The sequence below is a fragment of the Sturnira hondurensis genome, unplaced genomic scaffold (assembly GCF_014824575.4).
Source record: "Sturnira hondurensis isolate 20B ecotype Veracruz unplaced genomic scaffold, ASM1482457v3 Scaffold0016617, whole genome shotgun sequence".
NCBI lineage: Eukaryota > Metazoa > Chordata > Mammalia > Chiroptera > Phyllostomidae > Sturnira > Sturnira hondurensis.
The window spans coordinates 108,139-124,307 of record NW_028089248.1 but is presented as its reverse complement, the minus strand read 5'-3'; the positions used below and the strand labels follow the sequence as shown (position 1 = coordinate 124,307).

Here is a 16,169-nt window from a genome sequence, read left to right as displayed (position 1 = left end):
TACAACTCTGGTGAAAGAAATTTATCTTTTACCATTCCTGGATGAGAATACAGGCTCAGAGAGGTTAAGCGAGTAGCCGAAGACCACATGCCTAATCTGGTAGGGCAGATTCTCAGGTCTCTGGTGGGTAAGTTTCCAGGAGCAGCTGTGCCTGAGTCCAGACTCAGGTTCTCATCACCTCTGCAGTGCGCTGTGAGCCATCGGTCAGGGAGGATAAGTGATTCAGCACCTCCCTCTCACTCTCAGCCACCCAAGGCTTGACCAGCGGGTCTCACGTTCTGGGCAAGCCCTTCCCTCCCCACGACCACCCATTTAGGTTCAGGCAGGGCCTTGAACTTCCTTTCTCAGGGTGGAATTGGGCCACAGGCTAAGTCGTTTCCCTTTGAGGGACCAGGTTTCTCACCTAGTGCAGAGGTCAATACTTGTCTTTACCTTCTAATAACAGTAGCTCAATATTCCCCGTGTCAGCCATGTTTTCAGTGAAGCAGATTCCACCCCTCTATCAAAGTTCCCTCTTAGCTAAGACTCTCAGTTCTAACTGAGAAACATCCAGCCCAGACAGGTGTAAACAAAAGTAAAATGTATTCCAGAAATAAAGCCCAGCTCGGGTATATTAACTCAATGGTACAATCCCAGGTTTCCCCTCCCATAGCTGGATTTAGGTTCTGTCCATCTCAAGTTCTGTTGATTCTCCTTTTACAGAAGGAGGCAGCAGGGTCATGGAGATGGTGATTTGGACAACATCACAGAGTCAGTAAAACCGATTGGAAGTTCAGGTCTGCCTGACCCTGAAGCAGAGAACTTTGCCTGAACAGTCACTGGCGTGCGTTGGTCCTAAGGAGAAGCATTCACTTTCAAGACGGCAGAGCGCTATCACCGAGGGAACAGCCAGATACCTAAGAGGGTGGGGCTAACGCTCAGGAGGTGGGGCCAATGCCTGGGCGTGCTCAGAAGCAGAGGGGCGGGGCGACCAGAACCAGAGGGGCGGGGCGAGACCCGAGGGTGTGCAGTCACTTAAGCGCCTGCGCAGAGGCTCAGCCGCGCTCGCACTCCTGTGCGGCTGGGACTTAACCTTGACTTCGACTGGTCCCAGCGTCCGCGTGAGTCTCTTCTGTCGGGTCAGAGGCCTGGCTCGGCCATGAACCGGTGCGCTGAGGCGGCGGCCGTGGCGGCCACGGTGCCAGGCGCCGGCGTCAGGATCGCGGGGCCGCGGCCACCGATGGTGCCCCGCCAAGCGTCCTTCTTCCCGCCACCCGTGCCCAACCCCTTCGTGCAGCAGACACGGTTGAGCGCGGCGAGACGCATCCAGGTGAGGGGTGTGGGTCAGAAAGCAGAGAAAGATCCAGGTGAGGGGCGTGGGTCAGAGAGAGGAGGTGCAACCAGGTGAGGGGCGTGGGTCAGAGAAAGGAGGTGCATCCAGGAGAGGGGGCGTGCTCCAGAGAGGGAAGATCCAGGTGATGGGCGTGGGTCAGAGAAAGGAGGTGCGCCCAGGCGAGGGGCGTGCGTCAGAGAGGGAAGATCCAGGTGATGGGCGTGGGTCAGAGGGAGGAGGCAGGTCCGGGGTGGGGGGGAGAAAGGTGAGACGGTCTGAGGGTGCCCTAGGTGTGACACGGGAAGCACCTGGGGGGGTGGGGAGGCGCGAGTCTGGAAAGCAAAGAAAGAAAGAGAGAGGAGGGCTTGTGCAGGGGCCATGAGTCTGCAAGGGGCAGCCACGTGGGTCCGGGGACGGAGGACCCTTGGAGGGTGGTCTGAGGGGTGTGTGAGAAGAGAAGGTGCAGGCACATGTGGGTCTGAAAGGAGACATCCGTTGCATGTTGAGAAGGGGAAATGAAAAATTGAGTTCGTGAGAATGTAGCAGGGGGCCAGCCTACGACAGGAGAGAGGGTGTAAGTCCCTTTTTCTTCTTTCTTTTCATTTTCTTTCTTCTCCCCGCCCCCGCCCCCTGCCACCCCCACCCCCACCCCAGGTCTGGAGTTAGAACGAGTGAGGAGGCCCTGGGATGATCTAGCTGGGCAGGAGCGTCAAGGGGATGACATCAGAATCTAGGAAAAGGGACAATGGGGTTGAGCGTAAGGTATTTTAAGAGGTNATCCAGGTGATGGGCGTGGGTCAGAGGGAGGAGGCAGGTCCGGGGTGGGGGGGAGAAAGGTGAGACGGTCTGAGGGTGCCCTAGGTGTGACACGGGAAGCACCTGGGGGGGTGGGGAGGCGCGAGTCTGGAAAGCAAAGAAAGAAAGAGAGAGGAGGGCTTGTGCAGGGGCCATGAGTCTGCAAGGGGCAGCCACGTGGGTCCGGGGACGGAGGGCCCTTGGAGGGTGGTCTGAGGGGTGTGTGAGAAGAGAAGGTGCAGGCGCATGTGGGTCTGAAAGGAGACATCCGTTGCATGCTGAGAAGGGGAAATGAAAAATTGAGTTCGTGAGAATGTAGCAGGGGGCCAGCCTACGACAGGAGAGAGGGTGTAAGTCCCTTTTTCTTCTTTCTTTTCATTTTCTTTCTTCTCCCCGCCCCCGCCCCCTGCCACCCCCACCCCCACCCCAGGTCTGGAGTTAGAACGAGTGAGGAGGCCCTGGGATGATCTAGCTGGGCAGGAGCGTCAAGGGGATGACATCAGAATCTAGGAAAAGGGACAATGGGGTTGAGCGTAAGGTATTTTAAGAGGTTTTTGGTCTTAAATCAGTCTTCAACCAAACGCTTGTAGATTCAAGAACGAGAGGTAGCCCTGGCTCTCCCACTGTTCAATGGCTGCATTCGAAAAGGAAGTTTCCTTTCCTTTTTCTTGTTAAGCACTGCTTTTACCATTAGCAGTCCCGCTCACTCTTTGGACTTCCTCTTTGGAGAAGTTAGCGATCAAAGAACAAGATAGACTATGTCCGGTGTGGTCTGTAGGGAAAAAAAAAAGTGGTTTTTGATGGTTTCTTGTCCAGATCACAAGTTTCTGTACTTGGGATTTGAAATAGTGTCATTTTTGCACAACCTACGTGTGTGCACTGAGGCTGTGGCCCTCTGCAGTGGGTGCAGGTTGTGTGCTGGTCTGTGCAGTGTGGGTGGTGGTGACGGCAATGCTAGACGGGTGTCTGCTGGAAGAAGGGTGTGAGAGAGGAAGAGGAAGATAATGTAGCAATAGCTCTTTGCAAAGAAACAAAATGTGTAAAGCTTAGGTCTTCAAGTCTGTAAATAGGTAGATGTCCCCTTTGTATCTTAAATTTTAGAAATACTTCTGAGTACATTGACTATATCATTCAAGATTAATTTTAGCCAAATTATTCATACTTAAAGGAAAGTATGTCCATATATTTGGCCTTGTATTTTTGAAAGAGGATCAAAGAATTTATATTGTACCTAGAGTCAATTATTAACTTTTTCTTTTAATAACGTGGCCTGTTCCATTTAGGGTGCTCTTCAAAGAGACTCTACAAGAGCTAATGTCAGAATGGAAAGATCCTTGTCTCCATCAGAAAACATCTCAGGCCCCGCTGTCTATTCATTGTGTGACTGTGTCACTTAATGACTCCAAACTCCACTTTTCTCATCTATTAAATGGGAATAGCAGTACATCAAAGGAGGGTTAAAAATTAAGTGAGGTAATGTGTGAAAGAATCTGGCATTGTTGACTGATCGTTTTCAAAATTATTTTTTCTTAAAATTTATTTTAGAGAGGGGAGAAGGGAGGGAGAGAAACATGGACCTGAGAGAGAGGCATGGGTCCGTTGCCTCTTGCACACGCCTGGACCAGAACCAAACCTGCAACCTGGCGTGTGCTCTGACCAGAAACTGTACCCGTGATCTTTCAGTTTGCGGGACCATGCCCAATGCACTGAGCCACACTAGCCAGGGCCTGTTTGCTGATCTTAATATTGATAGTTTTCTTATGCTCTTTGTTGTCTATATTTTTAACATAGTACTTAAAATTTACTACGTGTATTGAATGGAATGGAATACAGTCTGGGTATTTTTTAAAAATTAGAAATTCATGTAAACCAGAGATACTAAATAAGTTTTAATGGCTTGAATGGTGTAGGTATAGGGAAGATTAAATAGACATAATTGAAAAATAATGTTGGCTATATTTTCCAGTTTAAAAGATGCATATACTTTAGGTATAACTTAATAGATTGATTCAGACTCAATTTAACTTGAATTCAAATTTAATCTTGAATGATGATCAATGTCTCAAAGACTGTTATCACTTTTGCATCTCGTAACAGGGCTGAGCTTTGTCCTTCCTCTTTTTGGCTATTTAAGGGCCTGTTACTTAGTGGCTTGGAGAAAAGTAGCCCAGCTCTCATTTCCTCAGTAGACTATAGCATGAAAATAAGTGTTTAGTAGTAACAGTGGGATCATTTATGGTACAAAGATATTCGTTGAATGTCTACAGCATGCGAGGCACGATGTAGTTCTCTGGAGATACAGCAGTGAACAGGAGAAATAAGGATGCTGCCTCTCTAAAGCTTACATTTCACTGAGAAAAACCAACAAGTACAAAAAACATGTTAATTTCATGTTCTAGTGAGTGCAATGAAGACAATCCAGAGACGAGGATAACCCTGATAGAGTGAGTGCTCAAAGAATGTCTCCTACAGAGACGACACACTACCAACCAGAAATATGATGGAGAAGCCTCCTAATTTGTCAGAGTTACTAAAAAATGGCTTACTATTAAGTATTATTGCTTGTTGCCAACCTGGAAGTGGCACAGAAAAAAAATGTAAAGTTGCCCGGTATTTGACAACTCACTCAGTTATAATTTATCTTAGCTGCTCATTTTGAAAGTTAGTACATATCACATGAATATGCTATAACCTCATCTCAACTGTACCTTCGGGGTCTATGCCATGGTTATTTCTTACATTAAAGATTATTTCTTGGTCATTTCTTGCCAGACTGTCTGTATTTGACCTGCTTTGGAGCCGACCCACTGCAGTCTTTTCTCTGGGGGTGTTTGTCAGAAACGATCAGAGCCATTGCTTAATAGCACAGCAGCCTGAGGCAGTAAAGAACGATTGGGGCAAACACTAAGTTAACCAAAAAGCTTACAAGAAAAAGCTTATAACTATACGCTGTTCAAAAAGACACTTTCAATACAAAGACCCAAAGAGGTTGAAAGTAAAAGGACAAAAAAGATATACTGTGGAAACAGTAGCCAATGGATAACTGGAGGAACTACATTAATATTAGATAGACTTGAGCCCTGGCTGGTGTAGCTCAGTGGATTGAGCACAGGCCTGCGAACCAGAGGATCGCAGTTCAATTCCCAGTCAGGGCATATTCCTGGGTTGCAGGCCGGTTCCCTGCAGGCCAACTCCCAGGAGGGGACACACCAGAGGCAACCATACATTGATGTTTCTCTCCCTCTCCCCTTCCCCTCTAAAGGCAAATAAATAAATTAAAAAATATATATTAGATAGACTTGAAGGCAGAAAACTAGAAATAAAAGAATGTTTTTTAATGAGAAAGGGTTGACGCATCAAGAAGATATAGCAATTATAGCCATATATGCATCTAACAACAGAACCCTAAATGCACAAAGCCACACTGATAGATTGAAGGGAAAAATAAACAATCCAGCAAACGAAGTTAGGGACTTCAATTCCCCACTTGCAGTAATGGTAGAGAAGTGAAACGGAATGTCAGCAAGGAAGCAGAAGACCTGAACAACACTGTAATCATCCATACCTAACATACATACATACATACATAAATAAGTACATACATATATACTCTGCCCAACAACAGCAGAAAACACGTTTTTCTTAAGTACCTATGGAACGTTTTCCAAGATAGACAATTATAATAGGTCGTAAAACAAGTCTGAGTATAAAAGGATTATAATAAGACATTGTTTTGTAACCACAATGGGTTGGAATTAGAAATTAGAAATCCATAACAAGAAAACTTGAGAAATTCACAAATGTGTGGAGATTATGTTACACGTTTCTAAATAATCAGTGGCTCAAAGGAGAAATCGTAAGAGGAGCTAGGAAGTACTTCGAGATAAAAGAAAATGAAGATACAATAGATAAAAACATGTGGCTGGCGTTGTTTCAAAGTCTGAAAAAGATGTCTTAAGAAGAGAAAATTATAGACCAATTTCCTTCATGATCATAGATGTAAGAATTCTCAACAAAATATCAGCAGGTGAAATACAGCAATATGTGGAAAAGGAAATATATCCTTCTAACTTTGGTTTATTCCAGGAATGCAAGGTTGGTTTAACCTACAAAAAATGTATATTTCAATGCAGTTCATCATATTAGCGGAACATATGGGGAAAAAACCATATGATCATTTCAATAGAAGCAGAAATTTTGTTAACTTGCTTGACAAAGTTCAGCAACTACTGATGTTTGAGAAGATTCTCAGTAAAATAGGAATAAAAGGGACCTCTCTCAGTCTAGTGAAGGGCCCCGATCAATCCCGATAAAAATTTCAACACGTTTTTTTGTTTGTGTGGAAACTGACAAACTCATTCTGAAATGTATGTGGAAATGCAAAGGATCTAGACTGGCCCAAGAACAGTTTGAAGAAGTTGGAGACTCCTGATTTTAAGACTTAGTTGCCACAAAGCTATAGCAATGAAGAGAGTGGGAAACCGACCAGGATAGATGAATAGATAGATCAATGGAACAGAATAGAAAACCCACACGTACATGTTCAATTGCTTTTTGACAAACTTGCCAAGAAAACTCACTGGGGAATGTGAAGTCTTTTTAACAAATGGTGTTGGAACACTAGGTAAATCTATGGATAAAAATGAACCTTGATTCCTACCGCACACTGAATGCAGAAAAATCATTTTAGATGGACATAGGCTAAAACATGAAAGCTAAAACCACACAGCTTCTAGAAAAAGAAGAAAAAAGAAAATACCTTCATAACCTTGAAGTCTAAAGATTTCTTAGAAAGGACACAGAAAAGAATAAAAATAAAATAAAAGAATTCGTTTTCAGCAGAATTACAATTTTTCTCATCAAAAGCTACCATTAACAAATTGAGACTTCTGGCCAAGATGGTGGCGAACATAGACACACTGTGCTTCCTCGCACAACCAAAAGCAGGACAACAATAAATTTTAAAACCAAAAACAACCAGACCTGACAGTAAATTGAACTGTATGTAAGTCTAACAACCAAGGAATTAAAGTAGAAACACTTACTCAGACCAGAAGGAGGGGCGGAGACAGGCAGCCGGGCGGAGAGGACTCCGGGCAAGGTGGTGGCTGGTATACCAGGTGAGGTGGTAGCTTGCAGACCAGGAGGTCCTACATTCATATGCAGATAAACTGGGAGGAACAACTGAGGAGAGAAACAGACCGCACAACCTAGGGCTCCAGCACCGGAAACAAAGCCTCAAACCTCTGACTGAAAACACCTGCAGGGGTTGCGAGGGGGCAGCAGGAGAAACTTCCAGCCTCACAGGAGAGTTTGTTGGAGAGACCCATAGGGTTCTAGAACATACACAAGCCCACCCACCCAGGAATCAGCACCAGAAGGGCCCAATTTGCTTGTGGGTAGCAGGGGAAGTGACTGAAAACTGGCAGAGAGCGGAGCAAGCCTCACTGATCCTCTCTGGCCGTCCCCCACACAGCGACATCAAAACCTAGTGACGTGGGTTGTGCCCCGCCCTGGTGAACACCTAAGGCTCCACCCCTTATACGTAAAAGGTGCACCGAGACAAAAAATAAAAAAATGACCCAAATGAAAGAACAGTTCAAAGCTCCAGAAAAAATGCAACTAAGTGATGAAGAGATAGCCAACCTATCGGAAACACAGTTCAAAATATTGGTTATCAGGATGCTCCAGGAACTCACTGGTTACTTCCACAGTATAAAAAAGACCCAGGCAGCAATGAAGGTTGCATTATGTGAAATAAAGAAAAATCTACAGGGAACCAACAGTGACAGGAAGGAAACCAGGACTCAGATCAAGGGTTTGGAGCAGAAGGAAGAAAGAAACATTCAACCAGAACAGAATGAAGAAACACGAATTCAAAAAAGTGAGGAGAGGCTTAGGAACCTCCAGGACACCTTTAAATGTTCCAACATCCGAATCATAGGGGTGCCAGAAGGAGAAGAGGAAGAGCAAGAAATTGAAAACTTACTTGAAAACATAATGAAAGAGAACTTCCCCAATACGGCAAAAGAAATAGACTTCCAGGAAGTCTAGGAAGCTTACAGAGTCCCAAAGAAGTTGGACCCAAGGAGAAACACATCAAGGCACATCATAATTATACTACCCACGATTAAAGATAAGGAGAGAATCTTAAAAGCAGCAAGAGAAAAGGAGACAGTTACCTACAAAGGGTTGCCCATAAGACTGTCAGCTGATTTTTCGAAAGAAACCTTGCAGGCAAGAAGGGACTGGAAAGAAGTATTTGAAGACATTAAAGGCAAGGACCTACATGCAAGACTACTTTATCCAGTGAAGCTATCATTTAGAATGGAAGAGCAGATAAACTGCTTCTCAGATAAGGTCAAGTTGAAGGGGTTCATCATCAGCCCATCACTCAGCCCTTATTATATGTATGAAATGTTAAAGGGTCTTATCTAAGAAAAAGAAGATTAAAATATGAACAGTAAAACGACAGCAAACTCACAGCTATTAACAACCGAACCTAAAACAAAAACAAAAGCAAATTAAGCAAACAACTAGAATAGGAACAGAATCACAGAAATGGAGATCACATGGAGGGTTATCAGTGGGGAGGGGGAGAGAGAGGGGAAGGTACAGAGAATAAGTAGCATAAATGGTAGGTAGAAAATAGACAGGGGGAGGTTAAGAATAGTATGGGAAATGGAGAAGCCAAAGAATTTATATATACGACCCATGGACATGAACTAAAGGGAAGGAATGTGGGTGGGAGGGGGTATGCAGGGATGAGGGGAATAAAGGGGGAGAAATGGGACAACTGTAATAGCATAATCAATAAAGTATATTTTTTTAAAAAGAAATTGAAAAGGCAAGCCATGGAATGGGAGAAAATATTTTCAATACGTATGTTGACAAAGGCCTTTTATTTATTTTCATTTTTTATTTTTTAAGATTTTATTTATTTATCTTTAGAGGGGAAGGGAAGGAGAGAGGGAGAGAAATATCAATGTATGGTTGCCTCTCGTGGATCCCCTGCTGGGAACTGGCCTGCAACCCAGGCATGTGCCCTGACTAGGAACCAAACTGCAATCCTCTGGTTCACAGGCCCGCACTCAATCCACTGGGCTACACCAGCCAGGAGGACAAAGACCTTTTATATATAACATATGAAGAAGTCCTACAAGTTGGTATACTAAGACTAACAACCCAATGAAATGGGCCACACATTTGAAAAAACACTTAAAATAAGAAGTCAAAGGAATAACCAAGAAACACCTGCAAAATGTGCTCAGCATCATTGTGTATCAAGGAAGCATTTGAGTTAAGACCTCAATGAGATAGCATTTCTCACCTGCTTGAATGGCTGCAAAAGCTGACCACATCAAATATGGGTGAGAATGTACAGCGATAAGCGCTTTCATACTTCGTCTCCATACTTACAGTGGAGATGTAAAATGGTACAACCACAACCTTGGAGATCAGCTGGGCAGTATCTTACAAGCTTAAGCATACCCTGGCCCAATAATTTCACTCTCAAGGAAATGAAAACATGTGTTCACACAGAGACTTGAACATTAATGTTCTTGGGAGCTATAGTCATAATAGCCAACTGCCTGTGAACAGACGAAGGGGTAACTGAATTAGGATGCTCGTGTATTTTTATCGTGTAATGGAATCATCCGCTACAATGAAAAAGACTACGCTACTCATGCACAGGTCAGCACAGTTGAATCTCAAGAATATGAAGTGAAAGTGCATAAAAGTGCATCCTCTGTGGTTTCGCTTGTAGGACGGTCTAGATCAGGCAAAAGGATGGGGAAAGAACGTCTGGCTCCGTGGTGGCCAAGAGTGGTGGGGGGGAGGGCGTCTGGGCTGCTGAGAGGCACGGGGGCCTTTTGGGGGTGACGGGAATGTTCCGTAGGTTGATCATCATAGTGTTTGTGTAGCAATATACATTAGGAAAACTCATAATCCCTACACTTACAATAGGTGCATTTCTTTTATGTAAACGATGTCTTAATCAAATTGATATTTTTAAAAGGCTATCCACACCAGATGTTGGCCATGGCTGAAATTCGTATACATTGCTAGTGACCTTTTATACTGATCCGGCCACTTATTTTTACCAACTTGGACTTTCAGATTTTCTTCCTTGGAATTCTCCTGCTCCCCATCCGTGGCTTATTCCTTGCATTAGTTTTATTACTGGCATGGCTGTTCGCTGCACTTTCAACAGTGGGCCGTCCTGAAAAGCCGACCCATCCAGTCACTGGTTGGAAGAGGTAAGAAATAGTTATGTTGGAACACTAGGTAAATCAAGATAAAGAAGAGTTTATCATAGTTTAGTCATCAGTAGAGTCATCTAACGGCTATCTACTCAATTTTAGTGACTTTTGTTTCTCGGATGACACTGTTCTTACTTTATCATATGTACAAATTACTGCCCAAGAACAGATAGTCTTCTGTTGAAGTTGCCACTTCCTAATATTAAAATATTTTCTTAAGATTTTATTTATTTATCTTTAGAGGGGAAGGGAAGGAGAGAGGGAGAGAAATATTGATGTATGGTTGCCTCTTCATGCGTCCCCTGCTGGGAACTGGCCTGCAACCCAGGCATGTGCCCTGACTGGGAACCGAACTGCGATCCTTTGGTTCACAGGTCCACGCTCAATACACTGAGCTACACCAGCCAGGGCCTAATATTAAAATATTTTGTTTTCTGAGTTATTGCCAAAAAGTGATAGGTCCCTGGTTTTCAAAGACCCAGCTAGTATAGCTAAAGCACTAAAGCTGAAAAATAACTGGCTTTTTTTCTTTTTCTCAGTTTTTTTTCCTCTCTCCTAACTACATACTTTGACTGATATAATTGAGTGGATCAGTCACAGTATATTTATTCACTGCTTTAGTTATTATTATTAACAACAACTTAACTATTCATCAGTAGAGCCTCGCTTTATGAAACATTAGCACTGAGGCCCCCTGAGCTGCTTTGCAAGCATTGTGTCATTGGCATGGCATTAGAGAATGGACGGGTGATGAATTACAGTTGCTAGTTGAAGTTCATTCCCACCAGGCAGAACCCACTTGTCATGCCTACTATGTCCTGAAAGTGAAGGCTGCTTGTGTGCCCTCCTTGGATGTCACGGAAACCCATCGATGGGTTCAGGGCACTGTTAAACTCTCGAGGGGCGGGTGGTGTGCACATTTTTCTTTGCGGCGTGCAGAGGTCTGTTCCTTTCATCTAAACCACAAATGAGAATGTGTCCTCCACAAATTCTGAGGAACGTCGTTGTAGAGACTTTTTAAGAACTGCGCAATTTGCCGTTCAAGTCATGTTCCGGTGAACAGACATCAGTGTGAACACAGGGTTGGCTGGAACCGGAACCAGCTCCATGGCTGGCAGTGCCTTGGGAGCGGTAAGTCTCCCGTCCATCCTTGTGAATCACACCCCTTTGTTTCAGAACCCGCGGTTGTAGTCACTGAAAACATATTGTACGTTTCGTCACTCACTGGTCCCTCTCAATCATTTCCTTGGTTGCTATGCTCACGGCTTATGGGAACCTGTGATGATGGAAAGAGTAGCCTAACTATCCAGAAAACAGGTCAAGTATGTGTTGGAAAAGAAAGTTCTACTTTTGTTAATTAAGCCCATAGCTCTATCTCCCCTCAAACAGGTAACATGGGAGTTACTAGGCAGCCCCAGACTTTTAGCCAGTTTTTAAAAAAACATTTTAAGTAGAAGTGTGTCACGACTTTGGATATGAGATACTTTGGATCATAGTTGTCAGAAGCTACATCTCTGTAAATCAGAAATCACGAAAGGGTGAGCTTATAGAGAGCTTAACTCAAAACGAAAGGACAAGAAGCGGTAGAGACACAGTCATTTCTCGGTGCTCTCCTGAATTGGTACTTGGTCTTCCTGCGTCTCACTTCTCCTCGCTGTGAAATAAAAGCCAGACTAACTTCCTCAGTAGCTTGTTGCTTAATAGTCCCTCACCGTAATATCCCAAGATGGTTGAGAAAACTAGATAGGAAGTCCATTTTTTTTAAAGCTCTCATCTGTTGTCTGAGTACAGAATATGCACAGTACTTTTTGTGTTTCATGAAAAGCTGCATTCTCATTTTCATCCTGAGATGTGCTCATTTGCATCCTGAGATGTGCTCATTCGCATCTTGAGATGTGTAGCCTGCCTTTGCATTTCCAGGAATACATGTCTATGTCCCTACTCATTTGAGCTTGTCGAGGACAGAGACTGGGCCTTACTCGTCTTGCGTGTCCAGCACAGTTCCTGACACAGCGGGATGAATGAATTAATCTTTAGTGACAGATGATGTTGGAAAAGGAAGCAATTCAATTTCTGGAATTGTTTCAAGAGCACTTCTGTTCCAGGGAAGTGAGAGAGTGGATTTTCTTAAGATTTTTGATGACGTCTTAGAAGGTTGAGTTGTGAAAGATCATTCTTAAAATCACTCTGAGGACAGCTTCAGCAGAGAATTCTGAAAGTGTTTGGGGAGAGGGGAGCATCTTCCTGACACAAATGCAGGTCCCCAAGGTGGATGCTTTGAAGGGCAGTACCGATGGGGACTTCTCAAAGGGACGTGTGTCGAAAATTCATTCTTTTCACTTGAGGGTCCCAGAAGAATGGAGCCACGTGTCCTTGGTCAAATTACCTCCCCGTGCCTCAGTTCTCCCACCTGTAAAATGGGAGCAATAATAAATAATACGTATTTTATAAAATTGGGCTAAGGATTAAAGAAATTAGTATATGCAGCGTACTTAGAATAGTGCCTGGCAGCTCGTGAGTGCCCCGTGGAAGTGTGAACCGTTCTTCTCAGCACATATTTTCAAATGGAGTGCTCTGATACGTTCTGGTTTTCGCGTGGTGTTTTCAAGTAAAGCCCAGTGTCGGCCGCCGTGAGCAAAGCTAACCCTGCCTTTTCTGTCTGTGTCTTCGAAGGGAAATCGCTCACCCAGTTTTGAAGTTTCTGGGTCGTGCCCTGTTCTTTTCGATGGGGTTTTCGGTGACTGTGAAAGGGAAGATCGCCAGTCCTGTGGAAGCCCCCATCTTTGTGGTGGCCCCCCATTCGACCTTCTTCGACGGGGTCGCCTGTGTCGTAGCGGGGCTGCCGTCCATGGTTTCCCGGAGTGAGAACGTGCAAGTCCCTCTGATTGGCAGTAAGTACTTGGAAGGTAACGCAGATAAAACGTCTCGTGCGCACGCCTCACACCTAAAACGTCGTGTTTAGTTTATTGGTGCACATTTAAGGAACTTTAAAATGATGAAAAATTTCAAACATCCATACTTTCGTTTAAGGAGGTACTATGTCGGAAAGATGACGTGATGAAAAAAAAAAGATTAGGCTTCCCTATATATGCACCCATGTATATCTTTTAAAATCTTATTTTTATCACTGTACCATCATCTCTTTCTGTTCGTACATATGAAAGACCAGTTTTTCAAATACCAAGTACGCCTGATGTTTTTTTAGAGAGGGGCAGGGAGAGAGAATTGAAGCAAAAAATCTGTGGAAACACCGTGCGTGCTGTTTCATGAATTTCTCTTCAAGGCAGTAGGCTGATGCGCACACTATGTTTTGTCTCCACACTCTTTTCTTCATTCCCCCCAAATCTCCAACATATAACTGGAGGGACCAACATAGAACTCTTTGAAAATTAGGGCGTGGAATAATAAGTGCTTCCTGCCATAAAAAAATAACAGAGCAAACGAAGTGCTTTTCCCACTGGATGCGTGGTGATCCCTGGGGCTTTCGTCTCCCAGTAACTTTCCCCTGTTGTTTCAAGGCCTATGCAAGCGTCAGATGATATGAGAGAGAGAGAGAGAGAGAGTGAAGGTGGCCCAATGTCGCCTTGGTGCTCTGCGGAAATCACAGTGACTCTCGGAGCTCTGTCGTTCAGCTCGGGAAGACGCTTGCTGCATGTAACTCCTGCTTTATGTAATAAGGCGTTTTCCTGACAAATTGCGTAGCAGTGGCTTTTGGTAAACTGAGTTTTCTTTTGCACGTGCCGGGGAGTTATGTATTTAGAAAACCGTTCTGCTGACAATGCTACCAAAATGAGTAATAAAGCTGCTGACTCCTGTGTGCCATGAGGTCACAGAGTCAGTTTTCAGGGTGTCCCTGAAGTAAAATCAGATGACCTTGTAGCACGTTGCCAAGTTTTCGTGTCAGTTGAGGAAGGTCTTTCGGGAGTAAATTGCATTTCCTTTTTTTTTTTTCATATTCCTGCTGCTAATTTCTGTTAAATCAATGAACTGTTTTTTCAGGGATAAATATCCACCACTCTTTTAGACACCAGAAACTACGTTCTAATAAACATTGAATTAAAGGATATTTTTAAAGTTGTTTATTTTTATTTTTACTTTTCATTTGCAGTCATTTTAATTTCCACAAAATTTGTTTCATGATTGAGTCAGTGTTACTATTTTGGTAGCTTTAGCCCCCCCCCCCAAAAAAAGACTCGACTGTGGATTTGTTTTGTTTTAAAGGACTCTTACGGGCGCTGCAGCCGGTGTTGGTGTCCCGTGTGGACCCGGATTCGAGGAAAAACACAATAAATGAAATAATCAGGCGAGCCACCTCAGGAGGGGAATGGCCCCAGGTAAAACACAACAGATGTGGACGGAGACCCACTGAGAGTCTATTTATGGTGTATTTGTAAACACGCTCGTTTGGACCCACAGACAGCGGTACCTTGGGGACGCCCATGCTAGGCATCTTGATGCAGTAAAAGCGGAGGAAGTGAGTGAGCCTTAAGAAGTCCTCTTCCCCGTGAGATGCCCCACGGACTAAAAAGTATCCTTCTTGTTTAATCCTCCAAACTCTTTGAACCAGTTTTTACTCTGGGTTCTAAAAAGTAACTCCCTGCCTCTCCAGTTAATTTACCTTGAAAAAGATGAGATGCCATTGCTCAGTCGTATTCAGCCCTAGGACGGGTTTACTAAAAATGTAATTAAGGTCTTTACCCTTATCTGAAGTATATTGCCATAGTGCTTTTCAGTTCCAGAGGGCCTATCAGAGTCCCCTGTAGACCATTTCAAACTTGACCGTCTCAGCACCCCTGTCCCCTGGGACAAGTGCCTCTTGAAGGTGAGGGAGGGGCAACATTGATGGGATGAAGAAAGCCCCATGGGTGATACTGAGAAGTACATCTCTGCCTTCACCCGGGGGAAAGCCAGCGATGGCTGGCAGAGCTAAGGGCCCTGCAGTGACCTGGCCATCCGTGAGGATGTGTAGCGGGGAGTGCCCAGAGTCTGTGACCAGCCAGGAGGCTGTAGAAGCCAAGGCGTGTGCGGAAGGGTTTAAAAAGTGACTAGGAAGAAATGGCATTGGGCATAAAGCTTCCATTTTCGCTTTGGATTCGAAAACTGTATCTAGGTCTGGTAGGTAGAAGTTGCCACGTAGGCAGATTTCAGCTCATGTGCTCAAGGAACTTTCTGTCCAGAGGTAGAATCGTTCGATGGGGAATCCTGCCCCGGAATCCTTAAGCACTGGCTGAGCCAGCCCTTGAAGGGGATGTCGTAGAAAGAACCCCAGCCTCAGAAATGCTGGATGACTTAATGCCCACTCCCACTCTGAGACTTTGTGATTCATTGTTAACAGCGTGGCTGTAGAATGGCCACTGAATGACTCGTGTTTGATATCAGATCCCAGTATCATAGGAAACCGATGTGTTTTTTTTAAACTGGAGGTCTTAGAACAGCACCTATGCCTAATTTTAATTTTACAAATAACCTTGTGTGGTGGCAGTTAAACCTAAGGCTGTTTCCCTCTCTGATTACTATAAAATACATACTACCCACTGCTGGGGGAGGAGCAGGCATTTTCTGTTGTGTGTTGTGTAGTGTACTTGGGAGTTTACTCATGGCTGAATTCTAAACACTTCAGAGAATCGAGCTGTTTTATTCAGCTAAGGGGAAGTGGACGACTGCCCCGTCTTCACATGGAAGACAGGAGGAAGTACGTTAAGAGCTAGAAATACTTCCTCAAAAAGATACTACATTGTGTTTCCTATGTCAACTAATTCAAGTGAGCACGCCACAGAGTGTAAGCCGCCTTCCCTCCA

The 16,169-nt window shown here is 44.4% G+C and overlaps 1 protein-coding gene across 2 annotated transcripts in view; it reads left to right on the top strand.

The window, feature by feature from the left end:
• The first annotated feature begins 996 nt into the window (after positions 1-996).
• Positions 997-16,169, top strand: part of LPCAT2 (lysophosphatidylcholine acyltransferase 2) — a 56,982-nt gene continuing 41,809 nt past the window's right edge. The window contains exons 1-4 of one of the 2 annotated variants that reach the window (XM_037066295.1): positions 997-1,309; positions 10,229-10,368; positions 13,045-13,262; positions 14,593-14,705. In XM_037066295.1, coding sequence (XP_036922190.1) covers positions 1,139-1,309; positions 10,229-10,368; positions 13,045-13,262; positions 14,593-14,705 — 642 coding nt within the window. In that variant the 5' untranslated portion in view covers positions 997-1,138. The remainder of the gene's footprint in view (positions 1,310-10,228; positions 10,369-13,044; positions 13,263-14,592; positions 14,706-16,169) is intronic. The other variant, XM_037066294.1, reaches the window with a different exon arrangement.